The sequence below is a fragment of the Asterias rubens genome, chromosome 1, assembly GCF_902459465.1.
Source record: "Asterias rubens chromosome 1, eAstRub1.3, whole genome shotgun sequence".
Taxonomy (NCBI): domain Eukaryota; kingdom Metazoa; phylum Echinodermata; class Asteroidea; order Forcipulatida; family Asteriidae; genus Asterias; species Asterias rubens.
Window position 1 is genome coordinate 9,177,283 of NC_047062.1, and position 11,217 is coordinate 9,188,499.

The 11,217-nt window shown below is 38.7% G+C and overlaps 1 protein-coding gene across 1 annotated transcript; it reads right to left on the reverse strand.

The window, feature by feature from the left end:
- Window positions 1-830: 830 nt before the first annotated feature.
- On the reverse strand, window positions 831-11,004 carry LOC117300513 (leucine-rich repeat-containing protein 73-like). Its single transcript, XM_033784221.1, has 4 exons — window positions 10,302-11,004; window positions 5,903-6,063; window positions 4,243-4,466; window positions 831-2,468 (listed from the first exon to the last, which is right to left on the reverse strand). Exons 1-4 carry the CDS (start codon window positions 10,571-10,573, stop codon window positions 1,890-1,892), a joined length of 1,236 nt encoding a protein of 411 aa, XP_033640112.1. The 5' UTR covers window positions 10,574-11,004; the 3' UTR covers window positions 831-1,889.
- Window positions 11,005-11,217: the final 213 nt, after the last annotated feature.

Genomic DNA, 11,217 nt, shown 5'->3' on the forward strand with positions numbered 1-11,217 from the left:
TATTATTCTACCGTTAACTGGTTGCTTTTGCGTAGCGGATCGTGTTACACTCATGCTCTGTTGCAGTCGCACTCTGTGGACAATCCTATCTTTACTGTAAAAACACTCTGTGGGCGTGTGGTAGTCCATGTAGTTTTTTCAGCTCCCTGCATTATGTTGACCTCTTGATCTTATGTCAACACAGATGAAGCAAACGTTTAAAACACAGGCATGGACACCCACATTATGTCACTACAGTCTTCGTATAAGATCGTATAGTTCTGAAAGGACATTCCCGTACGGTGTTTACAAGCAAACTAATGCATTCAGATACTAAATTAATAATACTAGAATTCTTTTATAATTAATACTATACATGTATGTATAATTAATTTCATCCCAAGAGGCACACGCACCGCCATTGATTGTCAAAGCCTGTATCGTTATTAAATTAGGACAAAAACATGACCGCGTAAAAAAAAGTATATTATGAAAGTTAGCCATCTGTACTGTTTACTTTTCCAATTCCCTTTCTACTGAAGAATTCCCTCGTGAGGTCCAAGTTGAACAAATAATTCCCTTCTGGGGTCCTCGTTTAACCGAGTTGAACCGTGTTAAAACACAACATAAGTGCACTCCCAAGACTTTGATACTCTTTGTTCTGTGCAAGAAAACACATACATGTATTCTTCAATACTGTAAAACATACAGTGTGGACGCCTAACAGTTCACACAGTGTTGTGGACATCTTCCCGTAGACACGCTTTACTTTTTTTAAAAGAATTTTCAGGACAGGGGAATAGCCCAAATAACCACAAGAGTTTCCCATGCGAAAACTTTTTTTATATTTAAATGTGACATGTTAGTTTGAACTACGTGTCTCAAAAAATCCTTGTAAAAGAGAATCTTTATTTTCAAAACTATTCCCATGCCTTTTTTCAACACAGATCTAAAGAAATGCGTCTGGTTTTAAAGTTAATTTTAGTACAGGTCTGAGACTGTCTCCTGCAAAGCAAATATAAATATCGTCAGTGACGGACGTTTAACAAGCACACTTAAAAATATCACTTTGAGAAGTATGGATATCACTTATTGAGTCTCGTTAATTTAAAACGTGTGATTGTTCTGATGAGAACTATGTAAAATGTCGCAATGTTTTTTGCCGCGCGAAAGAATCTTCAATAGTCACGTGTTCCAGGCAGATCAAGATGCACTTAAAGCCGGTAAGTCGTCGCATTGCCCTGAATAAAATACAGATTTATGCCGTTTATTATTATTATTTAAAGGCACGGCCATAGATTGGGATTTCTCAAAGTAAATATAGGCAACATTTTTAAAAGAAAGATGAAGGGTCACAGGATAGCGTAGTGCGTATTGAATTGCTTCTTGTCTCTCACGTAGCCTTGGTTCGAATCCTGGTTAAGGCCACGTGAATAGCTTCAGCGAGTGTTTTTGAAGGCGTTCATTGTATTAACGTTGCGACTTTTAAATGGTTAATAGTTATTAACACGTTACGTTTTCTCTTATATTGGACGGAATGCTCAAATAAAAACAACTGTCTCGCAGCTTATTGCCGAACATCAATCGCTGATTAAAAAGTGAGAACCATAGTATACCATTTTAATTTGGATCTATTTCTAAAAGGCTATTTAAAAAGAAATAGAAAACCAGAGAGTAAAAACACACAAAACCAAATGACTCTACTGCACTCATAATTTGAATCTAGTTGGCAAACTTGGTTAAAATGTGTTATGTAGGAGAGCAATAAAATAAATGTGTAAATGAAATTAAATACTCTAGACTTGGTAATACAAAAAAAAATGATACGTGCATCTTAAAACCTCTTGCTTATTACAATTTAGATATTAAACTGTTTCAACTATCACATTCATAAGTATTTTCACTATCAGTCATACGTTTGAATTTATAATGTTTTCTGGTAGAACAATCTTTGGAGGTTTAGTTTTAAGATTGTCATGTGGTGTCTTCTCGGCTTTGGGTGACGACAGCGCTCCAACTTTCCCATGTCTACAAGGCGAATGATTTTGGTTACCGATATCCATTTTCGATAGATAAATTCTCATTTCCTCCTCGCTACTGTCCGATTCAGACTCTGAGAGGTGACATTCTCGTTTGAGCATCCTTCCTTTCCTCAGAAGCACCCCGTCACTTGATTTAGTTCTCTTCAGGAGCCGTAGAGCCGTGCGTTCAACGGAGCGCAGTTGCTCGTCTCGTGGACTACCGAGGGACCCACCGTGTCGGACGGTCTCTAGCCCCCCGCGTCCAGACCGTTTCTTCCCGTATCGTTCAGACACTTCTTCGGTGGTGTCACTCTCCTCAGAATCGCTGGAGCTACTGTCGGTTGATATGTGGGAGTCTTGCCCAAGACGTTGAGCTATTTCTTTTTCGACGGCCGTGTTCATATTGTTTTCCTTCAAAACAATGTCTGTCAGCGATCCCGAAAATCCATTGACAAGCGTAAGGAGAACCTAGAAGAACAGAATGTTGATTTAAAATGTGTTATAAAGGATTAAACAGGACTTGTGAGCAGCAAATCTCTTCAATCCGCTGCATATAAATCATTTTCCTTAGCCGCTCCAGGACTGTGGAACCATCTTCCCATCACAATACGCACCTCAATTTCACTGCCTATTTTCAAGAAAGCACTTAAAAAATATCTTTTTCCTTAGTGTCTGTTTAATGCTTTATTGTTCATTTGTTGTATTATCTGCATTGCTATTGCTTGTCTAAAGCGCTGTGGTCTAAATGAAATGGCGCTATATAAAAACCCATTGTATTGTATATTGTATTGTATATTAGCAGAACTGATAATTAAGTCGCAGACCGTAAAATGTTCATGTTTTTGTGATTTAAGGCATTGGACACTATTGGTAGTTACTCAAAATAGTTATCAACATAAAACCTCACTTGGTAACGCGAATGGAGAGAGGTTGACAGTATACAAATATTGAGTGGCTCAGAGTGGAATGGGAGGAATATTATCGCTCGGTAAAATTTTGACTGTTCCATTTCACTCGGCGAATATTCCACAGAGTATACGAAGTATATGAACTTCAAGGCCAATAAACTTTCAAACTACAATTAATCAATGTTTTATATCGGATTCCTTACCAATCAATCACATGTATTACGGTAACCACGATTCACCTGGGAATTTGTTATCATCAAGAGAAAAGGTTTCAAATTCACCATCCTTTCTATAATAATAATAATAATAAGACTTGTAATGCGCACATATCCACCCTGCTGGGTGTTCAAGGCGCAGTAAAACCAAAAACAAAACAAAAAACCACAAAACACAACACAAAGAAAAACAGACACAACAAAATTAGCCATTGAAAACCTGTGACATAAGATAAGTTTTGAGAAGAGACTTGAATTTTGCGGTACAAACACAAGATCGAAGATTAAGTGGTAGAGAGTTCCAGAGGCGTGGCGCGGCTGAAGAAAAGGACCTGTCACCCCATGATTGTCGAGACTTGGGTTCAATGAGTGAGTGATACATACAGACCTAGAACCTAACTCAAAAGAACACAATTCCAGCCATACTAGGGCGTGTGATCACAGCAGCAGGTGTGAATCAATAACAACAACATTCAACTATAACAGGCTTCATTAAAAAAAAAAAAAACATGCAGTGGCATTAACATACGCTGGATCGATCAACGCACTTTCTGCAGCAAAACATCAGCATCAGGAACCAATTTCATAGAACAACTTAAAAGTCACCTGGAAACAAAACAAAAATTCTTCAAACATTTACATTAGAGTACATGTTTCTGAACACTAACATAATTTTTTGAGTAGGGTAGACTTTGCCTCGATCGAACACACGTACGTGCAAGTACATTCAAGTCCTAAGTCGTGAGTTTGTACGTTGCGGAGAAGTTATTTTCTTGCATTTTCCCGGCAATGACGACCAGGTGTATTGCTGCTTGATGCAGCAAAACATCTAAAGATGGGGTCAGTTTGCAAGTCTTTTCCAGCGTCGTGCTTCGAGAATCCGGAATACCCAACACATTTTGACATGAAGAGAAAATTTCTTTTCTGAAACATGACGCCAACCCAACAATTTTTCCAGCTAGTGGGGAAGTCGAAGAAGGTACCTGAAACGCTGTGGACGTTTTCATTGTTTGACTACAACAATGGCAGCCAGTGCAGCGGTTCTATATTTTTTTCTATGACATTGGGCCCTTTTTTAGAGGCAGATTGAAATCGACCATCATCTGACCACTAACTTACCTTCGCCCCTTGGTCAGAGACCCCAACGCTCTCTAAGTCCAGCACCTCCAATGATTTACTTGCTGCTGCCGAGACGGCCAGCATGCACACCCCGGTGTCTCCTAGCCTGTTGTAGTCAACATTGAGCACTCTCAGACTATTAGCTGATGACATTGCTATGGCGAGGTAGGCCCAACCCATGGGGGTTACGGCAGGGTTTGCACTTAGTGTTAGCTCCTTCAAACCTGGACATTGTGGGACAGAAAACGTAATTAATTTATATATAAAAAGACCCCAATATAAACAACAGAGAAACAAGACGAGGACCAACATGGAAATTTAAAGTCTTTGATTTGTGGATATGGAAATTTTTAACAACAAAACAATATATGTCTACTGTGTTAAAGCCATTACATGTATACACTTTCGGAACAGAAAAAATAAATAAAAGTTCACAGATTTACAAATAACTTGCAGGGTTTACAGAAGGTAATGGTAAAAGACTTCTCTTGAAATATTATTCCATGAAATGCTTTACTTTTTGAGAAAACATTAAAACAATTATCAATTCTCGACAACGAGAATTACGGATTTATTTTGAACACATGTCATTACACGGCGAAACGTGCGGAAACAAGGGTGGGTTTTCCCGTTTTTTTCTCCCGACTCCGATGACCGATTGAGCCTAAATGTTCACAGGTTTGTTTGTTTGTTTTATATATAAGTTGTGATACACGAAGTGTGGGCCTTTGGACAATACTGTTTACCGAAAGTGTCCAATGGCTTTAAAACTGTGTTGTTATTTTGATACCCTGCATGTTTTTCCCCTTCTCATTTTGAATCTGGGCTTGTAAATAGAAATCCGGTCATGTAACAATTCCGAGTACAATGCCTGTGATCTTGCGAACTTGCCCCAAAATTGATTCTTTACACAAAATCACCCATAACTCAATCTTTTTAGCCATTGTATATAATCCATATTGTTGCGCTTTCATTTTACTTTGAAAGTATTTTTTTATTTTATGTCTCTACCTTGCTGATATGCCCTTGCTTGTCTATTTTTATGCGTCTTTGCTTTTTTTTTACTGCTATAGACCTTATGCGTTGACGTCATCCAGCGGCCATCTTAGTGGAAAAACGGTGACGAAACAATCGAAACGCACAGATTTGTACGCGCGGCGCACAGGATTGGCCAATGAACAACCTCCTTTTGGTCTCTAGGTGAGGGCGCCCTACTGAAATGACGTCATGTGCATAAGGTCTATAAAGAATACTTATATATTTTTATATTTTTATAATTCTACTTTATTGTTGTTCTTTTTAGGATCAGCTGGAGAGGAGAGCCTCTCGATAGGAACTGTGTTTCTTTTAGCAATCCTTCGGGCTCCAGCTGTTTCTTTTTCTGTAATGTATTTAAATTGCTCTTTGCTATATTTTCAATGTTTTTAACTTAGTGTATTTAAATTCCTCTCTGCTGTACTTTTCAATGTTTTTAACCTAATTAATGTGCTTTATTGAACTTTTTATTCCCGAGAAATGAAATAAATAAAAAATAAAAAATATAAAATATAAAATTCGAGTCCTGAAATCGCCATCATGTTTCATCGGAGAAGTTTATGAGAAATCAATTATCAATATTTATGCACGGTGCAAATCCCGCACTCACACATCGTCAACACACCTGGTTTGGCGCCTTTTTCAGGAAGCAGACGACACAGCATTTGTATGGCCACGTCGCCTAGGCGACAGTCGCCAAGGTCCAAGGAAGTGATGCCCGGATGTAGTGCCAGCGAGTCCATGAGCAACGCTAGTCCGTTATCGCCGAGTGGAGACCCATGTAGGCTGGAGGGGGAAAACCCACAAAAACACACAAAAGTAGAACACGTTAATATTATACTAAAGTTAACATTTCCTATTTACTTAGGGGATGTTTTACAACAAGAGTATAGCTTTTGGGTCGAGCCGTTCATAGAAGGGGCACGTTTGAATAAATAAACATGGGGGGGGGGGCCCTTAGGTATACTAAAAAGTAAATATTACACCGTTTTGACTCATGTTTTGTCCAAATATCATCATTTTTATCACTACTTTGTAAAACTGGAAAACACCTATACAAAAGTTAGGCCCAACCTGGCTTACCCTGGCTGCTTAAAAAGGCAAAGTATCACTAGAAATATCTTCACTGAAATTAACAAACCGAGATTTGCAAATTTTATCAACAATAATTCATAATATGAAATAAAAACAAAATGTATGTGTTGGGTTATTCGAGGCCAATTGAAATTCACCACAAAATGTTTCAAATGCGATTTACTGTAATATGCAATACCGTCAGTCAGCACAATGAAGGAAGTAGCTAAGAGCAAAACCAACAATATAACACAAACATGAAACAAAATTAGAAAAGTGTCGATTTAGTCTAAAAATAGAGACTGTATCAGTTAAATATGAGAGGATAATCCATTCTAACGTGTTGGTGCAGCTTGAGTTAATGACTTGTCCTCAGGGGAGGCTTTACAGTTTACCTGTTTGTGTAATTGAAAATAACATGTGATTATGAACGCAAAGAATATAGAATTGTCGTTACCTGTAGATATCAATGATTTACTTTGGAGAGAAAGTCATTAAAGGCACTGGGCACGTTTTGTAACTGTCAAAGACCAGTAGCTCACTTGGTGATGCCATTTTTTTTCATTACATGTATATGCAAACAACAAAAACTTTCGGAAGGATAAACTCATGTGGGTTCAACGAACTTTTAAAGTTCCAGGATAGGGTCACAATGGGCATCAAAAGTAACATGGCTTTATCTAGTCGTACCAAAATGAGCTAAAGCTCAGGAATATTATAATAATTGTGAATTCGGTCGACCATAAAAATAAACTATTGCAGTTATCAAGCACGAACCAAAATATTGAACGCATCTAGGCAAACAATTGTTTAAATATTTGGGTTTCAGAGTGTGAAAAGGGCCCTTAATAAAAAATAATCATTGCATACTTGATACAATTTTGATTAACTTCCCTTACAGAGAATTTTTTATAAAGGCTGGTCTGTGGAAATGAAAACAAATCTGCAAGATAACGTTAAAATGGGGGGAACATGTCATTTCGTTTGACTTTCTAAATAAAAATGTTCGCGTCAAAATCAAAATGCAAAATACAATGATCTAAAATTCAGTAGTGTTCAGGAGTGAACTATATTTAATTTAGACTAAAATGCCAGCGACCACTATTATTGAAATTATTACGTAATTTGATGTTTTTTATTTAAAGATTTTGCACAGTGGAATGATGGCCACTTCATTTGTTGTAGAACGCGAAGCATTTTAGCAGTTTTTTGTTTTAGGTAAAAACAAAAACATTTTAATTTCGATACCACTTCCATTATATATGACTATTATGGTAGCCTAAATGCATACAAATTAATGCATAAGTCCCTAATTAAAAAGGTTTTCCAACTTCATATCTATAATATTTCTTATTGCAACATTGGTCTGTAATCATGAATAAAAGAGGTGTACAGGACGTTCAACTTCTAAGTCTTCATGTCTACACAAACACTTTGCTTATTTGAAATCGAAGAACACAATCTAGTAATTATTTCAAAGCACGAACAGTCGAAAGAAAATTCCATGTGAAACACCGTGACCATGTGCAATTTCAGCGCTGTGTCAAGCTATTGATCACAATGGCGGTTATAGCCACCAACCAGCAAGGTGGGGAACAAAATAATAGGGAACGATTCACAACGCTCCACCGAACAGGAATACAACAAACTGTCGCCATAGCAACCTCACAAATCATTATTGTCGTTATGCTTATGATTTTGTGTATGATGACGCCACGTGTTTAACGTTCAGGGTGAAGGATTGTGCTGTAAACCTATACGGGTTTTAGTGAAGCGCATTTTGTATGCAGTTAATCTGCGAGGGTGAAACGCAGTTTTGTAAAGTGTTTACATGCGCAGTTTCATGCCCTAAGCTTTTTAAATATTATTCATTTTCATTTTGTCCAATCCACTTGAAAATGATAGAACAGTATTGATAAAATACAGCTGTTCTACAAATATGCGCTAAAGGCACTGGAACGGCCGCTCTCAAAATATTTAATAGCAAAAAAACTTACTTGATAACGAGCAATAGAGAGCTGCTGTGATATATAGCATAAAATATTGAGAGATATGGCTCCCTCTGAATGAAGTTTTTGAGAACGATGTAATTTCTCCCCTAAATACTAAAATACTTCAGCAGAATCCTTGTATATGCATCTGAAAGGGATATACGGTATGCATATGTTGGGATACACCAAGTCTGATGTGACAAAAAAAACAAAGGCATCCATGCCTTTGAATAATGCATTACATAATATTACTTTAGTCTTTGCACTAATGGGATGTATTCCCCACGTTTGATAACTGGTCACAGGGTTCGTGTACAAGTCCACCTCCAAGACGCTTGAAGCGTCACAAAGACAGGGTCTGGACAACTTTCAATCCATCATCCTTGTAAAGAAACTAGCAATCATCTCGGGTTTTCTTCCTCCATGGGCTAACGCACAAGCCATGATGAGGACCTTTATTTGTCACTGATTGAAGTCTCCCTGGACCTACAGTTTATACGTATTTCAATGGCTATTACTTATTAATGACAAGAAGGCAGAACAGATCGATACTGCATTGTCACAGTTTGACGTCATAGGGCAACGCTTGCTACCAACCAGGCTGAATCATTTGCTTCTTTTTCTCTCCTACGATCACTAAAAAAAAATACAATGATCCAGTTGCGTGCACTGAGACAATAACTTATTTCCAGCCGCCATTTCGAATTATTATTGGCGTGAGATTTCGCCTCCGAGACATTATTTGCACAACCCCACGGCAGTTGGAAACAAGGTTGTCTGTTGAGAGGTAAATTAGTCTTGCCAGCAGTGTGTGACACAGACAGTGTATAGAAAACACAATAGAAATGAGCACAAATTAACTTCAACCCCTCCATGTTCTTTCTCAATATACTCAACTCAACGGATCACTGCGTGGTACCTGATGAACGTGTTTTCTATGTCTATGCAATTTGGCAATAACTATAGGCATTATGTTGATATTTTTTCTAAAGCATCAGTGAACTATGTTCATCTCAAATATTGACTTTAAAGAGGTTCTTGTATACAGTGCACAATATTTTAGATAATTAAGTTTTTTTTTAAGGGGGGGGGGGGGGCTTTTCCGACCTGTTGTACCTGGAACTTATAGCAGAATATAGATAGCGATTTGCAACACAGAGAGAGTATTTCACGGTCCACTTATTTTTAACACACAGGAACTCGTATACCACGCTGAGAAATATGTAGGTTGCATTATATAAGAGATCCCGTAACATTGTCTGCAAGATAAAAATCATTGAACTCGATCAAGGTTTCTGCTGTAAAAATCACTTTCAACACGATATTAAAAGTAAAATACTCCATCCACAATACAAATTGCCCAACATATCTATTTTTTTCTTAACACTTCTGGTGCCCAGTAACTTCACCACAGAGCACATTGCATTGGAACGACGAAGTTATGGTTCAACACACTTTTGAAGTGCCAGAACGGGAACTGTCAATGAAGCAGATTTGTAGTATCTTGATAAAGTTATCTGGAAAACAGACATGTTGATTGTCGTTATATCGTATACCGTAGGGTGTCGTGGCCGAGTGGATAAGAACACCAAACTCAAGCTCTGGTGTTTCTGTTCAGCAGAGTGTGGGTTCGAATCCCGGTCGTGACACTTGTGTCCCTGAGCAAGACACTTAACTAGAATTGCTTCTCTCCACCCAGGGGTAAATGGGTACCCGTGAGGGCAGAGATGGTTCTTGTGAATGATTTAGCCGAGTAGCGCATATTAATGTTGCACAAGGCTGTATACTCCCACCAGGGAGCTGAGATGGTTTAAGGAGTGATTTAAGGCCCAGTGACCAGGGGTAATAATGTGAAGCGCTTTGGGACGCCCTCCGGGTGTGAAAAGCGCTATATAAAAACGGGTTATTATTATTATTATTATTATAATATTTTGACAATGAAAACAATTGTACACTTACAAGAGTCCGGTGAGAGACTTGTTTGTGCAGAGTGCAGACGCAAGGAGCTTGATTCGCTCTCGGCTACACACCACACCGAGATTCAGGTTCAGTTGGGAGATGGACTTGCACTCAGCCAGGGCAGCCATCATCCGGCGGTAGTGCTGGTCCGCCATACGGCAGCCCCGGAGCGAGAGAAGCTTGATAGAATCATGCCGTAAAGAATCACTGATGTCCCGCACATCAGCGGAGGAGAGGTTCTCACCCGATAACTGCACCGTGCCGAGAAGCATCTTTAACCGATTGTATTACGCCAGTTTTCAAGAGCAGACGTTCGGAAACCTTGAATGAAGGTTACCAAATTTGTCAACAATCAAGATCCTAATTCACAAAATGAGGAAGGCATGCATTATCAGTATCTCATCAGTCTCTCATCATTTCCGATCCACACACGCAGTTCAAGAAAAAACAAATCACGTGTTTAATAATGGAGGGAAGAATGAAATACACGACGCATCCAAAATTATTTAGCTATTTATCTGAACACATGTACACTCGGCAATTAGTGATTGCCAGATACCTGTTGACAAGAATGTAGATGTACTGGTTACACACATGGAGACTGGTGATGCATCACCTACAGCCTGTCATAGCATGAAAACAAGACATCATTGTGCAGCTTACATTCACTCTCTCCTAAAAACATTGAAGGACAGGTATAGTGTTGCTTTCCTCAGGTATGGCATATGGATGATGTTTGCTCAAGTCTATACCAACAGTAACATGCTTTTGTTACAACCAGTCCTCACCTGGCCGACTGCACACGGCTTGCCGAGTAAGGGCCTATGGAATACGGTCGATAACACAGTCACGTGCTCAGTGAACCATTGTCAACAAGCATATATTGATCTGTAGGGGGCCTGAGCCTCGAACAGTC

What these genes read in the sequence shown, in the direction of transcription:
- LOC117300513 (XM_033784221.1), bottom strand. Translation starts at nt 10,573, where the DNA reads ATGCTTCTCGGCACGGTGCAGTTATCGGGTGAGAACCTCTCCTCCGCT. An exon ending in TGAAAAAGGCGCCAAACCAG is followed by an intron (nt 4,467 to 5,902) that starts GTGTGTTGACGA and finishes CACAATGTCCAG; the next exon opens with GTTTGAAGGAGCTAACACTA. An exon ending in TCTCTGACCAAGGGGCGAAG is followed by an intron (nt 2,469 to 4,242) that starts GTAAGTTAGTGG and finishes CTGTTCTTCTAG; the next exon opens with GTTCTCCTTACGCTTGTCAA.